The sequence below is a fragment of the Lygodium microphyllum genome, chromosome 23, assembly GCF_053477565.2.
Source record: "Lygodium microphyllum isolate KBCC chromosome 23, Lygodium_microphyllum_v1.1.10, whole genome shotgun sequence".
In the NCBI taxonomy this organism is placed as follows: domain Eukaryota; kingdom Viridiplantae; phylum Streptophyta; class Polypodiopsida; order Schizaeales; family Lygodiaceae; genus Lygodium; species Lygodium microphyllum.
In genome coordinates, this window is record NC_141157.1 from 131,968,092 (window position 1) to 131,990,184 (window position 22,093).

Below are 22,093 nucleotides of genomic sequence, written 5' to 3' on the forward strand. Positions count from 1 at the left end.
GAGACCACCAAGAATGGCAAGAAGCAAGCGCCATTTGTGAGAGTGCACAACAGAAGGAACACGAACACACAGAGAGAGAGAGAGAGAGAGAAAGAGAGAGAGAGAGAGAGAGAGAGAGAGAGAGAGAGGAAGTAAAAAATGAAGGAAGAAATACTACACTGACTGAAATGAATGCTGAATACAAACCTGTGGACTGATCAGTCCCTGCACACAGCCCGGAGCATCAGTGAGGGCACCAAATCAAGCTGATGATGATGCCAGCACCAAAGACGGAGGAAGATGATGGAGTTGGAGTGTGCACCTGCCAAGGAAGGAGGGAAGATAATAATACAACTGACTGCCAAGTGGAAAATGGCTATAAATAGCCAAAAAACCCAAAAACTAGCCAACCTGAAATTTAAGGGCAAAAATTACGTTCTACCAGCATCTAATGCTGGTAAAAATGCCAGGAATGCTCAGAAAAATCCCATAAAGAATGGAAATGTCTAACAGGTGAGGTAGGCTAAAGAATGCAGAAACTACCCCGAGAAATGCACATAAAATCCCGACTAGTGGAGAAAATGCACTGAAATGCAATAAACTGAGTGTTCTAGAATGAGCTACCTCCTCCGTCAAAACAAGCGATAGACAAGTCAGAGCTCCTAAAGTCCTCGTCTGACTTAGACTAAGGCCAAGGAAGAGAAGGATCTTGGGATGGCAAGAGGAATGCCAATGTCGATGAAGTCCATCGATGAAGATTACCGATGAAGAAGCTCCTCACGATCCTAGAAAACCCCCTCTAAAACACTAGGGGCCAGGAAATCCACAGCCGCATCACCGAGATCGTCCCTCTCTAAAAGGGATGGGGAGTGTACTCAAGGCCAATCATTGAATGCCACATACTTCACATTAGCGGGCTTAGACAACAACCTTTTCTTTGACATCACCAATGAGTGGGTCTAGGTAGCAGAGCAACAAGCAGTAGGTGCACAAGAGAACCCTTTCTACCAAGTTTGGTGGTGATTGTTATTACATCACTTCTTTTCACCTTTGTGCTCTCATACTCCTCTAAAATAGTGCACATTAAGAGATGCTTTAAAATGATCCTTACTTTAAATTTTAGGACTATGCATTGCGAAGTCTAAATAGAGCACTCTTAACTACAATTGCATCACCTTTATATGGGCTTTTGACGAGTCACCTAAGAAAACACTAGTCTTGCAAAGTCTAAAAGTTCAAGTAATCTCTATACCTCAAAAAACAAAAAATTTACTTGTGGATGTATATAAATGATTGCAGTCGCCAAAAGTCCCCTCGAATACCTTGTGCTCTAGTTCAATTTCTAAACCCTTTCTTCCTGATCCATGTGGCAAAAAATGAGCTATTACATTTTCTAGAAACCATGCCAAACAAGATTATTCATTTTCTCTATGTAGCCATACCCCACAAGATCATTATTCTTCAAGAGCACAATTTTTGAAAGATCATTATTCTTCGGGAGCACAATTTTTGAAGTACCCATGCTAGACATGAACACTGTTTTCTTACAAATTCAAGTACTGAAGATCATGTTGTCCACAATCCACATTACACAGATTGTAAGTTCTTTACAACGTTTCGATTTCCGTTTTCATAGTCCACACTACACCAAAATTGTCACTTCTTGATTATCAACACTACGCAACATTGTGTCTTTACTTTCCATCACAATCCATGTCACATAGGATTGTGCCACTTTATCTTTCAATCCATGTAACATACTACACAACATTGTATTTTTCTTTGCACCCCATGCATAGTCACATGAGATGATCCTTTTTGGACTAGAGGATGCAAGGATGGCAAATGCTATTCCCACTCTCTGTTCCATGTGACTATATAGTCACAAGGGATGGCAATTGTTCCCCATTCTCTGTTCCTCATCCCCGTCCCATTTTGCATCCCATGGAGCTATGACCCTATGCCAAAGGATAGCCAGCCTTTCTTTTGCAATCTATGTCACATAGAAGGTGGTTCTTCAAGATCCCTAAAACTATATGACAAAAGATCTTTGACACAAAATTCCAATATTTCTTTGAGATCATTTAATTTGTTTACTGCCAGCCTAACAAGTTGCACCTTGCCACAAAATAGAATGAATCAAATATTAGAGTGTTTATAGGATAATCAAAGAGCTGTGATTTCTAAAGAGTTTTCTAACCCCATGCCTGTCCACCACTAGGAGAGACCACATCCATCACCAACTAGCCGCCAATGAACTCCCAAAACTTTAAAACGGTCTCTATTGACCATCACGTAACAGCCCTTTCAATGTTCACACAGAAGACTGAATTCTGCATGTTGAATATTATCAAAGATTACAAGTTTTCCTTATGAACATCCGTACGATTGGCAGCAAGACTCAAGAAATACAGAGCAAACATATAGCCTCTCTAACTATCATGAACTCAAACTTGAATTTTGTTAGGTTCCATGTAACAGAGGAAGACAGCAAAAAGCGAGCACTGTAAAAACCTCCCAACAAAAGCAACGTCATGCAAGTGTTGATTGTCAACCACACAAGCCAAAAGGGTCCAGCCCTCGATCATCGACAAAGAAATCCATCATCTTCCTATGATGCCAGGCCTTTGGTTGCTTCTTTATCCACCAGCAAATGTCTTTGGGATATGACAACCAGGGTTGAACTGGAGAGATGGACCGTAATGAATGTGGAATGTCACCTTTTGTAAAATATGTTGACCTAAACGTTAAAAACTATAAGAGGAAAAGAAAAGACAATGGTGATCAAGAAGAATTGGAGATTAGATGCACTTTTGTACATATGTTCTAACTTCTGCATATGCTTGTTATATGCACTTTCTTCTCACCTCCTCTCTTCCTTTCAATTGTAATCAACTACACTCCAGAAAGAATACTCACTTGTAATAACTTTTACACATTGAGACATTGAAAATGCTTCTAAATCAAACAAATTGAACCTACAAACGAGGCAAACAGCTAGAAAATTACCGTGTTGTAGATTGGCTTGCAGCAGATGAAAGCAAAAGAAGGGGATCCTCGTTACTTGTCATTGTATCCGAAGATACATTTGGCTCCAACATGAATCCCAATGAGTCTAAGCTTTCTTTACAAGATATTCCAACTTGCACGAGGCTTGCAGTCTCATCAGGAATCTTGTTACCTTGGAGTAGTACTCGTACATGTAAGCCTCCCCCAAGAAGATTCATTGCTGCTTCCATCACAGCTCTCTGAAAATGGCAACATAGGAATCTCACTGTCCACAACAATGAGATACTTGTAAGAGCACATGTGCACCACAGAAATTGTTTTTATTTTATTTTGTGTCTAGCAGACTAAGATTCGGCCTTATTCAGAATAGGATTTGCCTTTAGATTGGCAACTGTTGCAGTTTCGGGTAGATCAACTGAAAGCTCAGGAACCATAAAAGAAGTGATGTTGACCTTAACTGCAGAAACCCACCAATATGTGATCCGTTTCTAAAATCTTGATATATTTAAAAGAACTTTGCCAAACATTATACCGTGTGATTCTCCAGCTTTCCTACTAGAATGTTTCCAAGATAGCTTTGTATTATTTGTTGAAGCAGGTGTGGCGCTTGACAGTTTGGCTGCACATCAACAATTTTCAAGCAAACTAGTACTTACAACCGCAGTGAAGAACATGAAAGTACTACGACAGCCAGTTTCTTGACTCAACCAGGGGTAGTAAAGCAACTCCCATGCTTGGTATTTTGTGGATACAACTCACCATTAGGAAGCTTAATGTTTGCATCAGCACTGTCAACGTCAATACCAGCATGGAACCGGAATGTGCACAAACTGTCGTCATCCACCTGTAATTCATGAGTTCTTGATGAGGACCTCTTTTTGGCCGTATGTACCAATTGTGGTGCTTGCTGCCGTTTTTCAATCCCAGCATTTCCACCATCTCCTTGATTGATGCCATCTAGACCAAGGAAATAAAACAAAGAAAAGAAAAGAAAAGAAAGGCACCTTCTCATACTGATATATGTGAAATTGCATGAGAACATGTAGTTACATGTTTACTTTATGTAGACAAGCAAAGAATGCATGACAGATCAGACATGTATAGATAGTGGCAATTTCCACCATGAATGAGTTGTAAACATTCATAAGGTGAGGAGAAGCTATAAGAGGACTATCTGGACTTACCAACTGTACTTTATCTGACTAGTGATACTACATCTTCTATGATAACACCAAAGAGAGATTTTTGAGAGTAAACTAACATCAATATTGACACATGAGGAGCATAAGAATGGATGGACAGCAAGCCATTCATAATTCAGACTTTCAGAAGCAAAAAATCCAGAATAGTTGCTGCATGCACTCCCTATGTGTATTTTACCTGTTGATGGTTCTCCAACTTACAGTCAAGATAGAGTTCCAATTAAACCATGAAAGCATCATCACATAAAAGCAGCTTACTTACCATCAACATCATCCTTCTTTCTCTTTGATCCAGATACAGAAGCATTTTTCCTGGTAGAGCCATCATGCAACAACACTGAACCTTTTGCATGATCTTGCTTTGGAGATCTTTGACCAGAAACAGAGGTCTCTAAAAAATTTTCGTCATCATCTCTTGCTTTTGAGCAAGTTAAATTGTGCCTGCATCCTACATTTATTGTATCATAGAGCATGCTATCAGAATTGTTTCTTGCAGAAGGGTAAGTTTCCTCACTGCTAACAGAGCTGTCTAGTGCAGGAGTTTCATCTGTGATTGGTGAATCACAAGCAATCATGCAGCTAGCATCCTCACACTTCACAAGTTTTACAGAAGGACTACAAATGGTATTGCTCTGATCACCTTCAAAATGCATTGGCATATCCAAGAATTCTAAGTTTCCTGAAGGCCTTTCCAAACAGCCAACATGAGTTGAGCTGTTTTTCTTTGAGGGCACACAATTACAACAATGATCCGTGTTATCATTATCTCCAAGACATTTCTCCATCTTCAAGGCCTTACTCTGTTTCATGGAGTAAGCATCTTCTAAGTTCTGCAAGCCAACACTTGATGGCAACACATTATCACCAAATAAGCCCCCTTCAGAGTAGTCCTTGGACATCTGCTCCTGTATTTCTTCACAGACAAGGGATGAACCATTACAATATTTCTTCCTTTGTGAACATGAGTTCATCCTACCTTTCCTACTAATAGCTTCATCAACTTCTCCTGCATGCCCATTGACCGAACATTGTCCTTGTTTGTTTGAGAGAACAGCATCTGCTTGAGAATGTCCAGCCTTCTTCTTCGTATTTTGAAGTGTCCTCAGACTCCCTTCATCAAAATCCCTCTCTTGCAGAAGTTGTCCTGCAACACTGGCTAACAGCTGAAAAAATCCAACATTTTTGGAAGAACTGCTTGATTTGTGCCCATATTCAGACCGCCCCTGCAAGTCATATGATGATCTTTATTCTTTCTAGACCCTCTAACAGCAAAGGAAGACAGCATTCTTGAGGGCAGAATCCTCCCTCCCTCTCTCTATGGTTTGCATGTGCGTATGTGTGTGCACAGGTGTGCAAGTGCATGAGTGCATGTGTCCGATCGCACCTAAGTGCAATGTGCACTTAAAGAAAATGTCCTAAGTTTTGAGCACACTTATCCAGTATGTGGAGATGGCAAGTAACATAAGAAAGACAATCTTAAAATGTTTTATGAAATCACTATTATGCGAAAGAAAGAACCAACTCACCCTCAAGGAGCGCATTGCCTTTGGAAGGGAGCCATCAAAACCAGGAAATGCGTGCATTTCATTTCTTCGGTGCGCCATCCCTACCTAGATCACATGGCCCTTAATGACCAACAAGATCTTTTCCTCGCACCGGAAAAGGTTGTTCGAGATTCAAACTTTTCCAAACATGATGCCAGCTCTAGGATCACAAGAAGAAACTTGTTCAAGCAGAGGACAGTCATGATATAGCTTTGTTGGCAAGGATCAGCACTCCTCCCAAGGATAACCTGGCAAGGTGGACAATAGCAATCGAAGAGCATCACAACAAAAATCAAGGAAATGAATGCAACTACTGCGCAAAATTCAGGAAGATCCTAATCTAGTATGTAAGAACCTTAAAATTACAATTCACACCCCTGCAATTGACTCTTCCAATTATATGCACGACAAATTTTCCATGGCAAAAGAGCAAGTATCCAGTAAGAGAGGGTGGAGGCCAGATCTGCCCCCATTAAATAACTTGACAGCGAAAAAGATTTTTAAACTGACCTTTTTTCCCACTGCCTAAGGTAATTTCGTCCCGGTGCAGGTCCATGTTGTCAGGTCCTGAAATATGCAGCCATCAGTAGGTAATGGCCTGCCAAACACGTTGATTCGAGATTATGCTGAGGGATTCAAGAGGCAACCGCATTGAAAGGTCACGAATGGAAGAAGACTACGATGACAGAATTGGAGGTGGAGAAAGCAATGAAAGGATTGGCTATGGAGAGAGGGGGGTATGCATGGCAAAAAAAGAAGATGCGAGAGAGCAAGGAGCCATTAAAGGAATTGAGATTCTTTGATGAAAGAACGAAGGAAGGCCCTGTAACAGAAGAGCGACGAGAAAGAAGAAGAAGCATGCACAAAGAAGTTGCAATTTTTATCAGAACAACGGCATTTGAATGAGGAGAAGAAGAAGAAGAAAAGCGTTGAGAAGGATGAAGAAGAAGAAACCCAAAAACCCCGGGCTACCGGCCCACCCGGTCACTCCCTGCCCCCTTCAGCCCTCCCCACCAAGCCACCGGCTGTCGGAGTTCGTAATCCCCTACCCCGACCGCCTACCGCCCGTGTCGTGGTTGATTTAACCAGAGTTGCCGGGGGTTTTGACGAGGGTTTATGGGGTGACGGTTGGCGCCCGCATTTAAGAACCCGCTGGATGGACTTAACCATGATTGAGTGCGCCTAATCTGGGGATTAGCCCCGCAGGCTTTTTGGCTTCGACCCCTAGCCGTCCGATCGTGCCCGCGTCATCTTCATCGAACGGCTTCAATTCGATTCTGTCTGCAAGCATCGAATGCGGGGTCCATACCCAATCAAAACCGCCCTGGTTTCTGCTTTTTCGAATCAAAAGCGGCAAGCCGCATTTGCTTGCCACGTCATCTAAAGTCCACGTTGGCTTGACCTTTTACCATGTTTTCGCGATGTACCTAGGTAGGGCGTTTTTCTTCTGTTTTTGCTTACTCCTTCCTTGGCTATTGGAATTTGGATAAGTGTCCACGACCTTGCAACTTTGGAAACATGAGCCATGTCTTTTCTCGTATAGGAGATGTTTTCAATCCGGATAAGCTTTTGCAAGAGGACGGAGAGAATGTGGTGTGAAGGTTGTGCCATCATACCAGGCTCCAGCCCACATTAAGGCCCCTTACAAACAGATTGGACATGCAAACACATAAATAATAGCTCAAAATCAATTCACTTATGCACACACATCATTTTTATTATAGCATTACCAATTTCCATTGCACATCAACAAATCACTTTAGCACAAGTGGCAACAGCAAACATCCTACAAAGAAGGGGATCATTCAACTTTCGCACCATATGAACATGCATGAGTTATTTGCCTTGGGTGACTATATCCCCCAGCCGTCTCTTCATGCTATGCTACTTTGTCAGGACTAATAAACGTTTTCCACACATCTAGTGGACATATGATTTTGTAGATATGTGTAAGGGACCTAAAAGTTACTTGGCATGTTTTTCTATCACATGGTGCCTCATCCTTTGTATTCATTCATGCAATGGGTAAGAGACCATGGAAGGACAAAAGAGAGAGAGTGGAGAAGAGATTGCAAACTAATGGCGATGAATGGATAGACTTCTTACAAACAAACAAAGAGCCTTAAGTGGATATGGCAAAGGTAGGGAAGCTTCTCCATGTTGATTAAGCCCATTATAATGAATCCTAGAAGAGCATTGTTGGTGAAGCGAGTCATTGGGTATTCAAGGCTCATGTTTCCTTCTCTTTGGTGCACATCACTCAAAGGTGTACTACCTTTGTTTTTGTTGGTTTGTATCTATACTTTATGGGCCATCCATTAGATGAAGACAAGTTTCAAAGATGGTTCTTTGTGACCTATCAATCAAAGGCAACCTTAGTCCAATATAGATTTATTGGTAAGGAATTCTATATGGTACTGATGGACTCAAAGGGACAAAGAGATTGGATATTGGGCCATGTTGTGGGCTTCAAAGGCAACCTCGTGCATGCTCTTCCTTGGTCTTCGTCCTTCTCTCTTGAAGGAATTCTACAACAAGAATGCCCAATTTGCATCACACTTGTTAATCTCCTTGTCTAGCTTGATGGAGAGATTCAAAGCCTAGTTGCAACCTTTGGTAAAGCTATTTACATAATAACTAGTAGTGGCATGTTCAAGATTGTGTGTGTGTGTGTGTGAGGAACAAGCTTTTGGAGTGAGCTTTTTTTGGCAACTCCTCTCTCTCTCTCTCTCTCTCTCTCTCTCTCTCTCTCTCTCTCTCTCTCTCTCTCTCTCTCTCTCTCTCTCTCTCTCTCTCTCTCTCTCTCTCTCTCTCAACCATCCCTTCCTCTCCACCGCCTCCCTCCACGTCCGCATGAACCTCAAAGGGTACATGCAAAGCTGTCAATTTTTTAGCAAGTCTATCCGACCCCCTTCTCTGCCTCAATCAGACAAGGAAGATTAGGTGCAGGCTGTCGTTCTCCTGGTATAATACCCAAAAAAAAAGCACACCGTGTAGGCAGATTCTTACGCATGGAATAAACAAAACAACTCACTTTCACAAGCACTCAGCACCACATAAAGCACAATCACCACACCTAAGGGTCCTCAAGTTAGGCGTGCCCGGTGGCTTTGGTCAGCCGGCTCCGCTCCTAACCCCCTAGCTCTTTTTACTCCCCCACTTCACGCTTAGGGCCCATCAAGGGCAGGACATACCTAGGGAGGCCACTCGCTATGGTTAGACCTGTCACCCTGAGCCACTTGCATTGCACACCACGATCGACACCCCCCTCCTTAGGTGGAGCACCACTCCCTGTCCTTCCAAGCACCACCAACGCACCCACCCACCGACTTCGGAGGCCCTCGTCAACCACTCGTTATCCGTTACTTCTCCAACCAGCCTTACTACCACGCTTCCACGAGCACCCGAGTCTACATGCTGCCCTGCCCTGACATGGCTGCTCCGCCAACTGCCCCTTAAAACACCAATAGTCGACTAGAGTGCCATGGGACTGGCACCCATCTCGTAGGGGGGTAATGTTAACCCCAAGCCAAGAAGGGGGAAGGACGAATGAAAAAGCATAAAGAAGATGGAAAAGGAGCAAGGACACGCAGGCGGTCTCCAAAGCTAAGCTGGGGCCAAAAGCGTAGCTTTAAATAAAAGGTGCCTCAAAAACTCCAAAGACTCTTGTAAAAGAGCGCCAGGCTTCCTCCTGTGCCACCTGTAAAAGAATAGTCGAATATAGGCCTAGGGCATGAAGCAAAAAGAGGGAATTAGAAAAAGGGACCTTGCCACAATGGCCGGTCATGTAAAAAAGGATGGGTGCCCATGGGGTTTTAGGGTTTGTATATATAAAGTTCAAAAAGTGAATGGAAGCTCATTCTTTTGGTGTGTGCCCAACAAGAGCTCTTCTCTTCTTCTCCTCTCCTTGCTCGTGTGTGCTCTTGAGAAAGGGAGTGATTGTGAGTGTGAGGGAGTGAGTGAGTGGGAGTGAGGGATCAAGGGGGTGAAGCTCTTCACCACCTCCTCTTCTCTTCTCTTCTCTTTTCTTCTCTTGCCAGCTATGACGGTTGGAGCTTGGAGATGGAGGAGGCTTGAGCTAGCATCTAGGATTGTGGAGCTACCGGAGTGCAGGGGAGAGGAAGCAACTCATATCGGCATCAAGGTAAGCTCACTACACTCGTAGGATCGAGGGCGTGTCAGCTATGTGAGAGGTAGCCATTAGAGCTCGCTTGGAATGCTTGGAACAATAAGCGGTCCATGGGTCTTGGCAGTTGAGCGAAAGCTCCCACACCTATAAATTTCACTAAATAAAATATCATTTCCTTTTAACTTACCTAGAATCTTACATGTTCTATAAGGTGGGCTCCTTGGGCTCTATACAAATGCTTCCCATCAATATAAGATGCTCCTAAAGGTTTAAGAGGCTTCAACAATCGATTACTCACTGTGACTGACTCAATCATTACACTTTAGATAGATATGAATTTGAATATCAAAATTTTGTCTCATGTCTTTAGTGGACTCTTAAGTAAATCCATTGTCTTGATTTCTTCATCCAACATCAGTAATAGAAGTGCATGCATGATTATAAATGTGCAATCAAGTGATGAAAGATAACACTAGGGACCACCACTTTGCTTGGAAAGATGTCAACTTTGTATACCCCACCCACCTCATTCTATCATTCTTCAAAATTGAAATTAAGAAAGTCCTCATTTATGTCCTTACAAATGAACATGAAGGAACAATGATGTGTATTAGTGGTTTTAAAGATATAAGCAAAAATATGAATTGGCATAGACCATGAAAAAAACATGAAAGGCCCATCAACAAGCTATAAATGTCATGTATAATCTTTATTTTTAATGTCTGAAGCATTCACTCATCTGGAATGGACCATTCCAAAGTACTAAGAGATGGACAAGGAAGTAAACTAAGAGAACTACTTGAATTAACTAATTTAGGCACAATATACATGAGCTTAGAAGATCTTATGATCTCGAAGGTATTATGATGACTTTTCCATCATTATTATCTCACTCACATCCATTGGTAAAGCTTTATATATTCTAAACAAGCTTCTCAAAGGCCGATCCTCAACAAGATATAATGAAAAAATGTTCGATAGGAGAGAATAAGTAAAAACCTCAATAACATATGAAAATTTAAGACCATAAAAGTAGTGACTTACAATTCTAGGAGTCGCATGTTGAGTAATCCCAAGAGTAGTTTCAAGTCCTTGACACTATTACACATACTTGAATGCAACAACTACACCATTTTGAGCCTCCCAAAACCCAAGCACTCTACTTTTACACATGATTTTATAGTTTATCATAGTGATGAACTTGATGAGGCCCTATTGCTAAAGGCTTCATGTAAACCATAAATCCTTCTCGAATAATACTTCTTCGTATTTGCCATGCTTATCCTTTCTATTGACTACATAGATAGCAGATATGGAATTATGAGGTCATCTTTGTTGACATCTAGATGCCATTGGGATAGAGCAGTGAATAATACTAAGATGGAGAAGAATACAATTAGGAATGCTTCGAAACGGTGGGGAGGGGGGGGGGGGGGGGGGGTTTGGGGTTTAAAGGGGACATAGGGAGACAAGCCTATAAGTGGTAGGGAAAATGGAAAAAAGGGAGTGGTCAAAATGTGCACACCACCCCCTCTCCCATTGGTTTACCTTAAATCTCTTGTCATTAGGAGAGTCATTAACTCTTAAATTAAAGTGGCCTTTTCGAGTACATATTCCCCCTAATGATGCTTCTATTCAATGCATTCAATGATTTATTGGGAATGATGACCTTTAGCAACTTAGGATATTTAGCGTAGTTAGCTAGACAAGTTGAAGTGTACTTGTGGTTAGGTAGGGACTTTAAGAATTAACAACTTTTCTTGGTTAAGTTACCATGTGATTGATACTAGTTTTCACTTCTTTCAATTATGCTCAAGTCAAAGAGTCTTAGATATTATAGCCAAGTGCTTGTGAAGAGTACTGTGAAGCATTTCTAAGACTTGATCCTAGAATTAAGAGGATGGATCATGTTTTGAGATATCCCAAGGTGAACTTGACAATCAAGATTGAAGACCTATATGCTAAGAAGAACCATATCTTGCAAAATGACTTTGTGAGCTTTTGCTTTGACTTGTGATGGAGATGGTGAAACATTCGAATCTCTATGCAACTAGGCGTGCAAAGAGACCAAGAATTAGGTTGGTTGGGTTTAGGTTAAGTGGATGAGTTGAAAGGAGTCTAGATAGGTATTTTTGATTGTTTTGAAGGGAAAATAAATGGATGGGAAAATCAGTGCGCTATGGATAAGAGCCTAGATTATTTTTGTTACCTTTATCAACGGATCAACTTAGACTTGAATTTATTGTCACAATGTAAGCTTGGTAATTAAGTTTAATTATAGATAGCTTCTTCGTCTTATAGAAGTTCAAATGTAGGAAAACTTGTCTAGGTATAAGTAAGCTTCGCTATAGGTAAGCTCATATGGATAAGTCCTAGACTAGATGTACTCTTAGGGTAGAAATGTAAGAATTAGGCAAGGAAGAGGAAGAGAGTCTTAGGTTAGTCCAAGAAAGGGATAGAAAATATGTTGACAAAGTAGAATAGATAGCTTAGTTATTAACATAAGAAAGATTGTACTTGTAGATTGTTAAGCTACATATGAGTCAACTCTATGATCTTTCATTACAACACTAAGTCTTGATCAACAAACACAAGTAAAAAAGGAGATTGAAAGAGCAAGAGAGGAAGTATATAAGAGGTAGAGAGGCAAAGACAAAGTAAAGTAAATATAAAATTTCTTATTTGTATGTATTTTCCTACTATACCCATCAATATAAGGTATCACATGATAGATAAGAAGATGTGCTACTTCATGATTGACATGGATCTAAAGACCACAAATGATTTATCAACATGAGATAGGAGTCTTTTTCACAATTTATATCATGTAAAGGGTCAGAAAAGCTGGCTCAAAGTATATAGAGCCAATGCACTTGTGCTCATTGCTCCTTAGATTCTCACAATTGTGGTGGTTGCAATCTTTTTGAAGGTGACAATGCAATCTCACCATTGGGATAGTGACCCTTAGCTCAATGGAATCCCATCGCCTCATCATTGTAGGAGTCTAGACAATCACTAGCATCTTGTCTACTCTCTCCATCCATTAGGCCATTAGGGAGTTCTTCCAAATTCACCTTCTCTTACATTAGGAGAAGTGACACCAAGCTTTCCTCAAGGATTTGTCACCTACTATACTAGATTGAGCTCTTACTCCCTTACCCTTGTCTAGAGTCTAATCCATGTTAATACTTGATTCTAGGAGGCATATTCCACGGTGGGTTCCATGAGACCACGGTGGATTTCATGAGGTTATTATTCCATGGTGGATTTCGTGAGGTTTTGCGGTGGATTCCATAAAACTATATTTATTTGCCTGGGTTCATACACAAGGTGGATTCCTTGTGCAAGAAGTTATCGGGGATGCCTATCCTTTCCAGGCATCAGATTAATTTAACGTGCACGTGAGTGATTCCACAGCATGTGATTCTGCAAAATACATACTTAAATTAATGGACGTTTATGAGTTTAGAGTGCACTTGTATTTAGTTAAGGTTAGGATAGAGTTCCAACCTATTGATTTATTTTGTAACTAAAGACTACTAGGTATTCACTTTTGTCGATTTAATTTTATTATTTTCTAACAATTGTGAATGCTTCAGTTGATGTGTGTAGAGCAAGCAACGGTGGTGCTGGGAAGCATCGGGCGATGGTGTATATTCAGATTACCTAGAATGAATTATTATTTTTGATGGGCACGTGTCTTATCATTAAAGGCGTTATGCTAATATTTATTTAAGCACACTTTTTTATTGAAGTGCTTGATAAATATTTATTATTTTGTATGTGTATAGATGCTCGATTTAAATATTTCATTATTGGACATTGTATTTGGACACAGCCCAATTTTTGGGATGCCCAACTGCTTTATTCTTTATTTAAACAAGAGCAAACACAAAAGCCAAAGCATGCTAATTGTAAATTAGGCTATTTTTTAGCTTGGAGATTTATAAATTTATAAATACATGCCTTTTGGAGCGCTCATACAAGGCATGGGGGGAGATTGTACCCAATTTGTCTTTTTGTCTCATGTCGTGCAAAACCTTCTTCTTACTTTATGAGTTTTAGTAGAGTTCTTTGTTCTTAGGGACCTTTCGCATTCACTACACATGCATACAACATCCAATTTATGCACTAATGGTATCAGAGTGAAGGTGAGATCAAGGGCTTCCAATTGCTTAGCATCTCACGCGAAGTCAAAGCTCGTAGAGAAACGAACGGGCTCTACAGGCAATCTCATGACAAACCGTCAATACCAACATGTTCCTGGCAGTGAAGAACCCCCTGCTGCGCTATTAGATCACGAAGACCACTTCCAAGCGACGAAGGACCACTTCCCAAGCTCCTTTGCAAGTCATTCTCTTCTTAGAGAAGAAGATAAGAAACTTTCATTAATTTCGAGATTACAAAGCTTAATAAGATTTATAAAAAGCTTAAGCTCATCACAATCCAATGAACCGTGGTGGCAAGACGTACTGATCACCGTCGTCGCTGTGAAAAAGCTGGCATCGTCCTCACACTGATGAAATGATTAGTTAAGATTTGTTTTAATCTAAAGCTTAAAGCTCTTAAGCCTTACTAAGGCTCAAAACTCAATCTTCAATATTTTCCATAGTGAAAGTTCACACGAAACCAATCTCAAATCTGCTTTGCAACTTCAACAAGCCTCTGTTCACACCTGCACCTTGACAAAGTCGATTTCCAACAAGCAGACTGCTACACGCAGTCTATTTCCTACTTGGAAGAAGACTGTCATCAATTTTCGTACCCGCAAAAGAAGTAAGACTGCAAAAAGCCATGTTTTTAAAAAAAAGCAAGCCTTGTAAACCCAAATTTGAGCTATGCTCATCCCTCTAACAAGATTTTGAGTATGCGAGGTTGTTTGAGATTTTGTAGAATGTCCGATCAAAACGAAGATTTTATGGCCGAAGGTGATTTGTTGGAACCAACCATGGAGCAAAAATTGGATCTAATTATGATGCAACTTCACGAGGAATGAAGAGCACGTCAAACTTTGTAAGCATAACTGGCTATACTTCAATGATCCACTATCGATCAAGATGGAGCGCAACTCGAAGACGTTATTCGACTTACAATTGATGTGACACTCGACTCACAATCTCTCAGGAAAGAAGCCAAGATAAGTAAAATAAATTTCAAATTCTGTACTTTTAATGGGCAATGTGACAGAAAAACTATTCTTTCTTTTATCAATCAGTTTGATGGTTATTTCCATGAAGAGCAGTACGTTGAAAAAGATAAACTCAAATGTGTCACTAACCATGTAGTAGACAGAGCATCGTTATGGTGGAATATTGTCCGCACGAGTATTGATTTTCCTACTACTTGGGAGGGCTTCCAAAAGAAATTTTTGCAGAATTTTCTTCCACCTCAATTCCATGAAAAAGCAATCAAACAATGGGATCTTCTGCAACAAAGAGATCGTGAATCCATTCGGCAATACAATGAGCATTTTTGGAGTGCCTTACTATATAAAGTATCAAACATCTCCTTATTCAAACACAAATAAAACCACAAGCATGGGATACACACTTGCATCTACTTCAATTTACATACAATAACACACCACACATAGCTAAACAAAAAGCACCTTTTGAAATCATTTATGGACATAGATTGCCTACACCTGTCACATCATTGTCAAACAAAGTTAAAGCTACTGATGATATTGCCAATACGCATGCTACTATTTTTGTTGAAGTCAAAGATATGATTGTGAAAGCCCAACAAACATACACTAAACAAGCTAATAAAAAAAGAACAGCCATGAGTTTCAATGTTGATGATTATGTTTGGCTATGTATTGAAAAGAGAAGATTGCAGAGTGTTGAGAAATACCCTGTTGTTAAGTTAGCACCTAGATTTTATGGACCTTTGAAAATCATTCACAAAATCAATGACAATGTATTTAAATTAGAACTATCCCAACACTGGAAAATTTATAATACTTTTCATATCAATTTGTTATGACCTTTTAGAGGCCAACTACCTGTTCATCCTATCTATGAAAACCCTCCTTTATTAGAAGAAGAAACTGAAATCCTTGGACCTGAAACGAATTTTAAACATTGACTTTATGACCACTAGAACTAAGTGTAGATATTCTAGATATTTGGTTAAGTTTAAAAATCATCATGTAGAGGCCCAAGGGATACACGCCCACGACCTAAGTTCTTATCCCTCACTGCTCACTCCACATTGAGCTAATAGCAATTGAGGACAATTTCTATCTCATGATGCCAGGAGGTATATTCCACAGTGGATTCCGTGAGACCATGGTGGATTCCATGAGGTTATTATTCCACAGTGGATTTCGTGAGGTTTTGCGATGGATTCCGTAAAACTATATTTATTTGATGGGGCTCATACACAAGGTGGATTCCTTGTGCGAGAAGTTGACAGGGACACCTGTCCTTTTCGGGCGTCAGATTAATTTAATGTGCATGTGGGTGATCCCATAGCGGGCGATTCTGTAAAATACAATAGGGAAAGAGAGAAAGAGAGAAAGAGGGAGAGAGAGGGAGAGGAAATGAGAGAGAGAGAGAGGAAGATAGAAATAATTGACATTTATGAGTTTAGAGTGCAGTCATATTTAATTAAGATTTGGACAGAGTCCCAACCTATTTTTTTATTTTGTAGCTGAAGACTGCTAGGTATTCACTTTTGTCGGTTTAATTTTAGTATTTTCTAACAATTGTGAATCATGTAGTTGATGTGTAGCACAAGTAGCGATGGCATTGGGAAGCACTACGCGATGGCGTATATTCAGATTACCTAGAATGAATTATTATTTTTTATGGGCGCGTGCCTTATCATTAAAGACATGGCGGTAATATTTATTTAGGCGGGCTTATTTATTAAAGCACTTGACAAACATTTATTATTTTGTATCCGCATAGGCACTTGGTTTAACTATTTCATTATTGGACATTGTATTTGGGCACATCCTCATTTTTTGGATGCCCAATTGCTTTATTCTTTATTTGGACTAAAGCAAACACAAAAGCCAAAGCATGCTAATTGTAAATTGGGATAATTTTTAGCTTAGAGATTAATAAATTTATAAATACATGCCTTGTGGAGCGCTCACACAAGGCATGGGGGGGAGATTGTACCCAATTTGTCTTTTTGTCTCATGTTGTGCAAAACCTTCTTCTTACTTTATAAGTTTTAGTAGAGTTCTTTGTTCTAATTGGGGACCTTGTGGCGTTCACTACGCATACATACGGCATCCGATTTGCGCACCAATACTATACCTCACCAAGCTAGGCCTAATTTAGCTAGTCTTGTTGCTAATGATTACCCCTCCCTACGTTCTGTACTTTGGAGATGTGGAATATCTATGATTTCTCCTAGATTCTCATACTTAATCCTCGGGTAAGTTACTCGTGAATATATGTATGCATCACGTGGGTTCAAAATAAGGTATTTTTAAAATATAAATTTTATACATTTTTTACATATAGAAGGGTATAATATAAAGGGGTTATTTACAAATTGAATAGAAAAGGGTTATGTTTTATTTAGGAAAAATTCACAGATAAGGATATTTATAAATAGGCCTTGAGCGCACGTAATGTAGAGGATATACATATACTAACTTTCCCGAAACTTAATCGATGACCATATAGATGAACTTATCATGAATGAAAAAGGAAGAAGAGTCATTGCTACGCTCTACAGTATAACAGCATAGCATAGTAGAGAGATGGAAAATGCAAGACCTTGAAAAGACTAATTTTGTTATAAGCACCTATTTTGCCATCATTCAAGAACATGATACATATAACAATGGACTACAAAAGCTTAGCTAGCTTGATGGGGGGTCGTAGGAGAAGATAAAGAAGGAAATATATGCAACTTTTAATAAATGGAGACAACAAATATGCATGCCAATCTAATATTTATTGTGTGTATATTTTTTTTTCATATGGAAAAAATAGACATTTGATGACTAGACTAGAAAAAGGAATATGCGATATGCCATGAGATTATGATGCTTTTGGATAGATTGCATACATAGGGAAGAGGGGTAGTTGGATTTTACATACTAACATGCTTGCATTTTATGTTTCCTTTAGCATTTACTATAATTTATGCCTCTTTCTTATTGCCAACATTTGGTGGAGGAGAGAGTACATGAGGATGAGATATTTGATTAGGGATGTCATCACTTTCTACTTTGTATATAGATATATATTCAATAACACCATTAAAAATCATAATTTCTTACACTATATTTAGTTATATCACTTGTATTTCTATAAGTTAGGTTTAAATATTATTATTATTTAGTATTGTACCATTTTTATTTTCAAAATAATTTTCTTGGGTGCTCACTACTATGTTTGATGTTTTATTCAAAGTCTAAATATATCGTTTGGATTTGTTACGATAAATATGATATTTTTAAACATAGTTTGATGGGTTTTTATAGATAGTTAAATCAATCCATGTCTACAGGATAGCTGATGTAGGTAGCAAGGATATGGCTTTGCAAGGGGCCACCTTGCTAAATATAAGTTGTTTCATATGCAACAATCAATATATGCATCGGTAGTATTTCATGCATTCATTAAAATACATTTTGGTATATGCAAACATTACTATATAACAATGATAATTTTGATGGTTTATTGATAAATTGAAAGGTTGTACCGTGGTGCATTCTAATTGTGGAGTGTGACATGTCAAAATGTTTTTTGATGTATTTTCATTTTTAAATTTTATATGTATATACTATATGTTTTAGTGAAAGCTCTATGTACACCCATGTATATCTTATAATGCAAGAAAGACTATTGTCTGGTCAATCTCTTTTCATGTTTTATATTCACATTATGTATTTTGTTATGTCAATTTATAATTTTCTTGTGATTTTTTGGTATGTTGATTTGAGTCATCTAAATCATGCTCAATGTGCATGCAGGATGGGGGCAAAAAGAAACTTGGGAGTTGTTGGTTGTAGTATTGTGGCTCCAACCACAATTTTGTTAGGAGTAGCTCCTTGGTTTTTCTGCCAGCAAGTAACGTATCTATTAACATGTTTAGCCACATGTTTAAAAATGTATGAAAGTTACAAATAGGACCGCATCTATAATGGTAAGATGCGCTTAAAGTCACAACAAAATTACAAACAAGAAGGTATTTGCAATGGCGTTTAAATGTGTGTTTAGAATCACATGAAACTTGCATCCAGACACACCTATAGATATAGGTATTGTAATGCAACTGGAAACACAAGTATATATATGCATGCGATACTTTTTCTAGTTTACAAAATGTGTCTATTTGCTTGCTTGCATCTTATTTCCTTGTAGTGTTAGAGGAGCTTTAGATTAGGATTTGATACAAGAAGTGATAATATGACACATAATGTGACAGCAAGTGCATATGCTAACAATTGTTAGTTTACGTACTCACTATTTTATTGGACAAAGCGTTAGTTGTACTTGGATCACAAGCATACATATATCGTAACTTGTACATAGCTTTGGTTCATTACATGTCCCAGTCATGACTACAAGAACGTCGAATACATATTTGAATCATAAAGCCCATTAACGTCATTGAATACAAATTTCAATGATAAAGCTCATAGCTTAGCTTCCGAGAGGTGTAGGAGTAGATACAAATTCATGCTTTTATACATCAATGGGTGTAAATATAGTAGTGGAATTTCTTCCCTACCCAATGGCTTTTACATCTCGAAGCATGCCCTTTAGAGTCGTGCGTTTATTGATCGTGAGAGAGAGGGGACGTTGATCAGCAAAGGTACCATTCGTCCTCGTCCTCATCAAGGTCGTGTGATCCAATGTCGAGCCAATCGCCTTCGCTCAAGGCGAGCGGAATTGTGAGTGTAGAAGGCTCAAAGGATGAAGACGGCTCTGCCCAATATCCTGCAACGGCGGAGTGATATATTAAGCAGTGTTGATCATCTGATTCTGCGGAGAGCTCGGTTAATATCAAGGAATGAGAAGAGGGACTCTGTGCAGGATGGGGCAGATGTAGCTGGTCGTAAGAGAGATATTTGCCAGGGTTGTTAGTATGATTAGGGTTGGGATCGAAGAGGTGGAGCGCGGTGAGGGACCAGTCGCTCATCCTGTGGTTGGTGGCGACGTCGGCGCCGTAGGCCTTGTTGCGCTGGCCCTTGATCTTCTTGAGGGACTTGGAGGAAGGGCGGCCTGCCTTCTCGGAGGGTTGCTTGGAGCGGTTGGTGGCCACGTTGAATGCCTTGACGCGGATGTGCGACTGCACTCGGTCGAACTCGTACCCATGCAGCCGCCCCTCCCTCCTCATCTCTCTCACAGCCGCTTCCACCTCCTGCTCTCTCTCTCTCTCTCTCTCTCGCTCTCGCTCTATGTCTATCTATAATCTGCCCCTGTTTGTGTCTTTGTGAGACTCCGTGTATGTCTCTTTCTCCGTCCGTTGTGTGTAACGTCAACGCTTCACAACTACTTGTCCCGCGCTCCAAGTTACGCGTCCTCCAGAGTCCACGCGCTCGGTTAGGCCCTTTTAATATTTCACTAGTCGCATTTCATGTTAATCCGTATGGTGGCAATATAGGGGAATGGTTTATTCAAAGTCTGCTCTTACAGATCAAGTTCTTTTAAGAGCCGGGGGCCACACGAAGGTTGACGGCAGCAAACGTGCTCAAGAAAGTCCGCCGGTAGCCATGTGTGATGGTATCTCCTCGACTTCCGCGCGCTAATTTCGGCAGTGAGGCGAGGACATGCATGGTGGCTCACTACCAAATATGGAGCCACTTCTGCCCGTGCGATCCAGCCTCAGAGAGAGAGAGAGAGAGAGAGACCGAGCTGCTGTCGGATCTTCCTCCTTGCAGCGCTGCGTTCGCTGGGAGCTCCATCGTCACCGCCGCTTCTGTGGGTGGCCGGACTGCACCGTCTGCGAGGCGGCGCTCCAGTGACCCTTCTTCCCATTCTAGGTGCACATCTTAGCTTCTACAAGGAATTGCACTTTTGTTTTTTGCCTGCGAAGGTCTCCTTCTATCATGACCATGTCCGTCTATGTACTCTGGTTCTGCATACGTTTTCTCTCCCTGCGATGGTCTCTCTCTGTCTCTCAGTGCTCGTATCCTCAGAGCACTTGCATGAATGTCCATTTCTCATGAGCATAATTGTGTTGACTGGTAGGGCACAAGGTGCAAAAAACATTGTGTTTAGAATTAGAAAATGATTGATGACGTAGGCATATAGCGTCTCTCCTGTGTTTTGCAGTGCTTGTTAAAATGGGCGTTGATCGATTACAAAAGCACATGTGAATTTCACAGCTCCTCCTGCACTTCGTCTAAAACTACATGCTCGACTGCGCTTAGTGCTTTCGCATGCACCGTCTGAGACCATACTCTGACCGTCAATCAACATGCATGCTGATGCATCATTGTCTGGCTTACTGTCTATCTGTCAATGTAAACAATGTGTCAATACATTTTTTTAAAATGCATCGATATGTGCCTTGCACAATGTGCTGTTGCACATTGCATTTAACGTGGCTTGTGCAATGGGTGCATGCAATATCATCTTTCTTTGTTGGGTCATCTCAATGTTGGATATGATTGGCACTGGAGATAATGCAGTTGTCCCACTTTCTTATTAAGCACACACATAATAATGAATGAAGCATGCTTAGAGTAACAGCACACATATGATGTATTTCTAGAGAGCCTTTTGAGGTTGTTTCATAATTTATTTTTCTCTACCTATGTAATCTCACCCCCTCTCAAGCGCATTTTGTTGTGTCTTAAGTTGCCTGCTTCATAAGTTTCATTGGACATATTGGTTTGAAATCAGAACTATACTATTGCATATACTATGAAAGACACATGGACAAGCATACCTGAGAATGTGAAAGTTGGTTGTAGGAACTATGGGTAAGTCATTAAGCTATAGCTCGGAATGCCATTAAGAATTTGTTTTCCTTGAAGTTGTGTTAATGAAACAATATTGTATTGCCAAACAAGTCATTGAAGATACATTCTTTTAAGATAAAAATAATTAAGCAAAGGTCCATCGGCGGGGTATTGTCCCAATTGGATATGTACGATCAATTGCTTATTTTATGTATGTATTAAAGTAATGAATTCATTCACGGTGCTGCACTAAAGTAGCATATGGGATGGTTATGTTGTAATCAATGGTAAAGGAAAAGACATTGAAACATAACATTGGGATATTGAAATTGTAGGATTTGTG

At 40.1% G+C, this 22,093-nt stretch overlaps 2 protein-coding genes across 5 annotated transcripts in view; both read right to left on the minus strand.

The window, feature by feature from the left end:
- The window catches only part of LOC148016754 (uncharacterized), a 36,141-nt gene extending 29,390 nt beyond the window's left edge, over window positions 1–6,751 (minus strand). Inside the window, exons 1-8 of one of the 4 annotated variants that reach the window (XM_087664232.1) lie at window positions 6,245–6,738; window positions 5,717–5,982; window positions 4,831–5,413; window positions 4,453–4,638; window positions 3,748–3,945; window positions 3,521–3,607; window positions 3,366–3,445; window positions 2,989–3,227 (exon numbers count right to left, since the gene is read on the minus strand). In XM_087664232.1, the coding sequence (XP_087520358.1) occupies window positions 2,989–3,227; window positions 3,366–3,445; window positions 3,521–3,607; window positions 3,748–3,945; window positions 4,453–4,638; window positions 4,831–5,413; window positions 5,717–5,794 (1,451 nt within the window). In that variant the 5' untranslated portion in view covers window positions 5,795–5,982; window positions 6,245–6,738. Of the gene's footprint in view, window positions 1–2,988; window positions 3,254–3,365; window positions 3,446–3,520; window positions 3,608–3,747; window positions 3,946–4,452; window positions 5,414–5,716; window positions 5,983–6,244 lie in introns of all 4 variants that reach the window. The other 3 variants (XM_087664230.1, XM_087664233.1, XM_087664231.1) reach the window with 3 other exon arrangements.
- A 12,551-nt stretch (window positions 6,752–19,302) lies between these two features.
- On the minus strand, window positions 19,303–20,274 carry LOC148016755 (uncharacterized). The gene has a single exon (XM_087664314.1). It carries the CDS (start codon window positions 20,178–20,180, stop codon window positions 19,647–19,649), a length of 534 nt encoding a protein of 177 aa, XP_087520440.1. The 5' UTR covers window positions 20,181–20,274; the 3' UTR covers window positions 19,303–19,646.
- Between the last annotated feature and the right edge of the window lie 1,819 nt (window positions 20,275–22,093).

What these genes read in the sequence shown, in the direction of transcription:
- LOC148016755 (XM_087664314.1), bottom strand. Translation starts at nt 20,180, where the DNA reads ATGAGGAGGGAGGGGCGGCTGCATGGGTACGAGTTCGACCGAGTGCAG.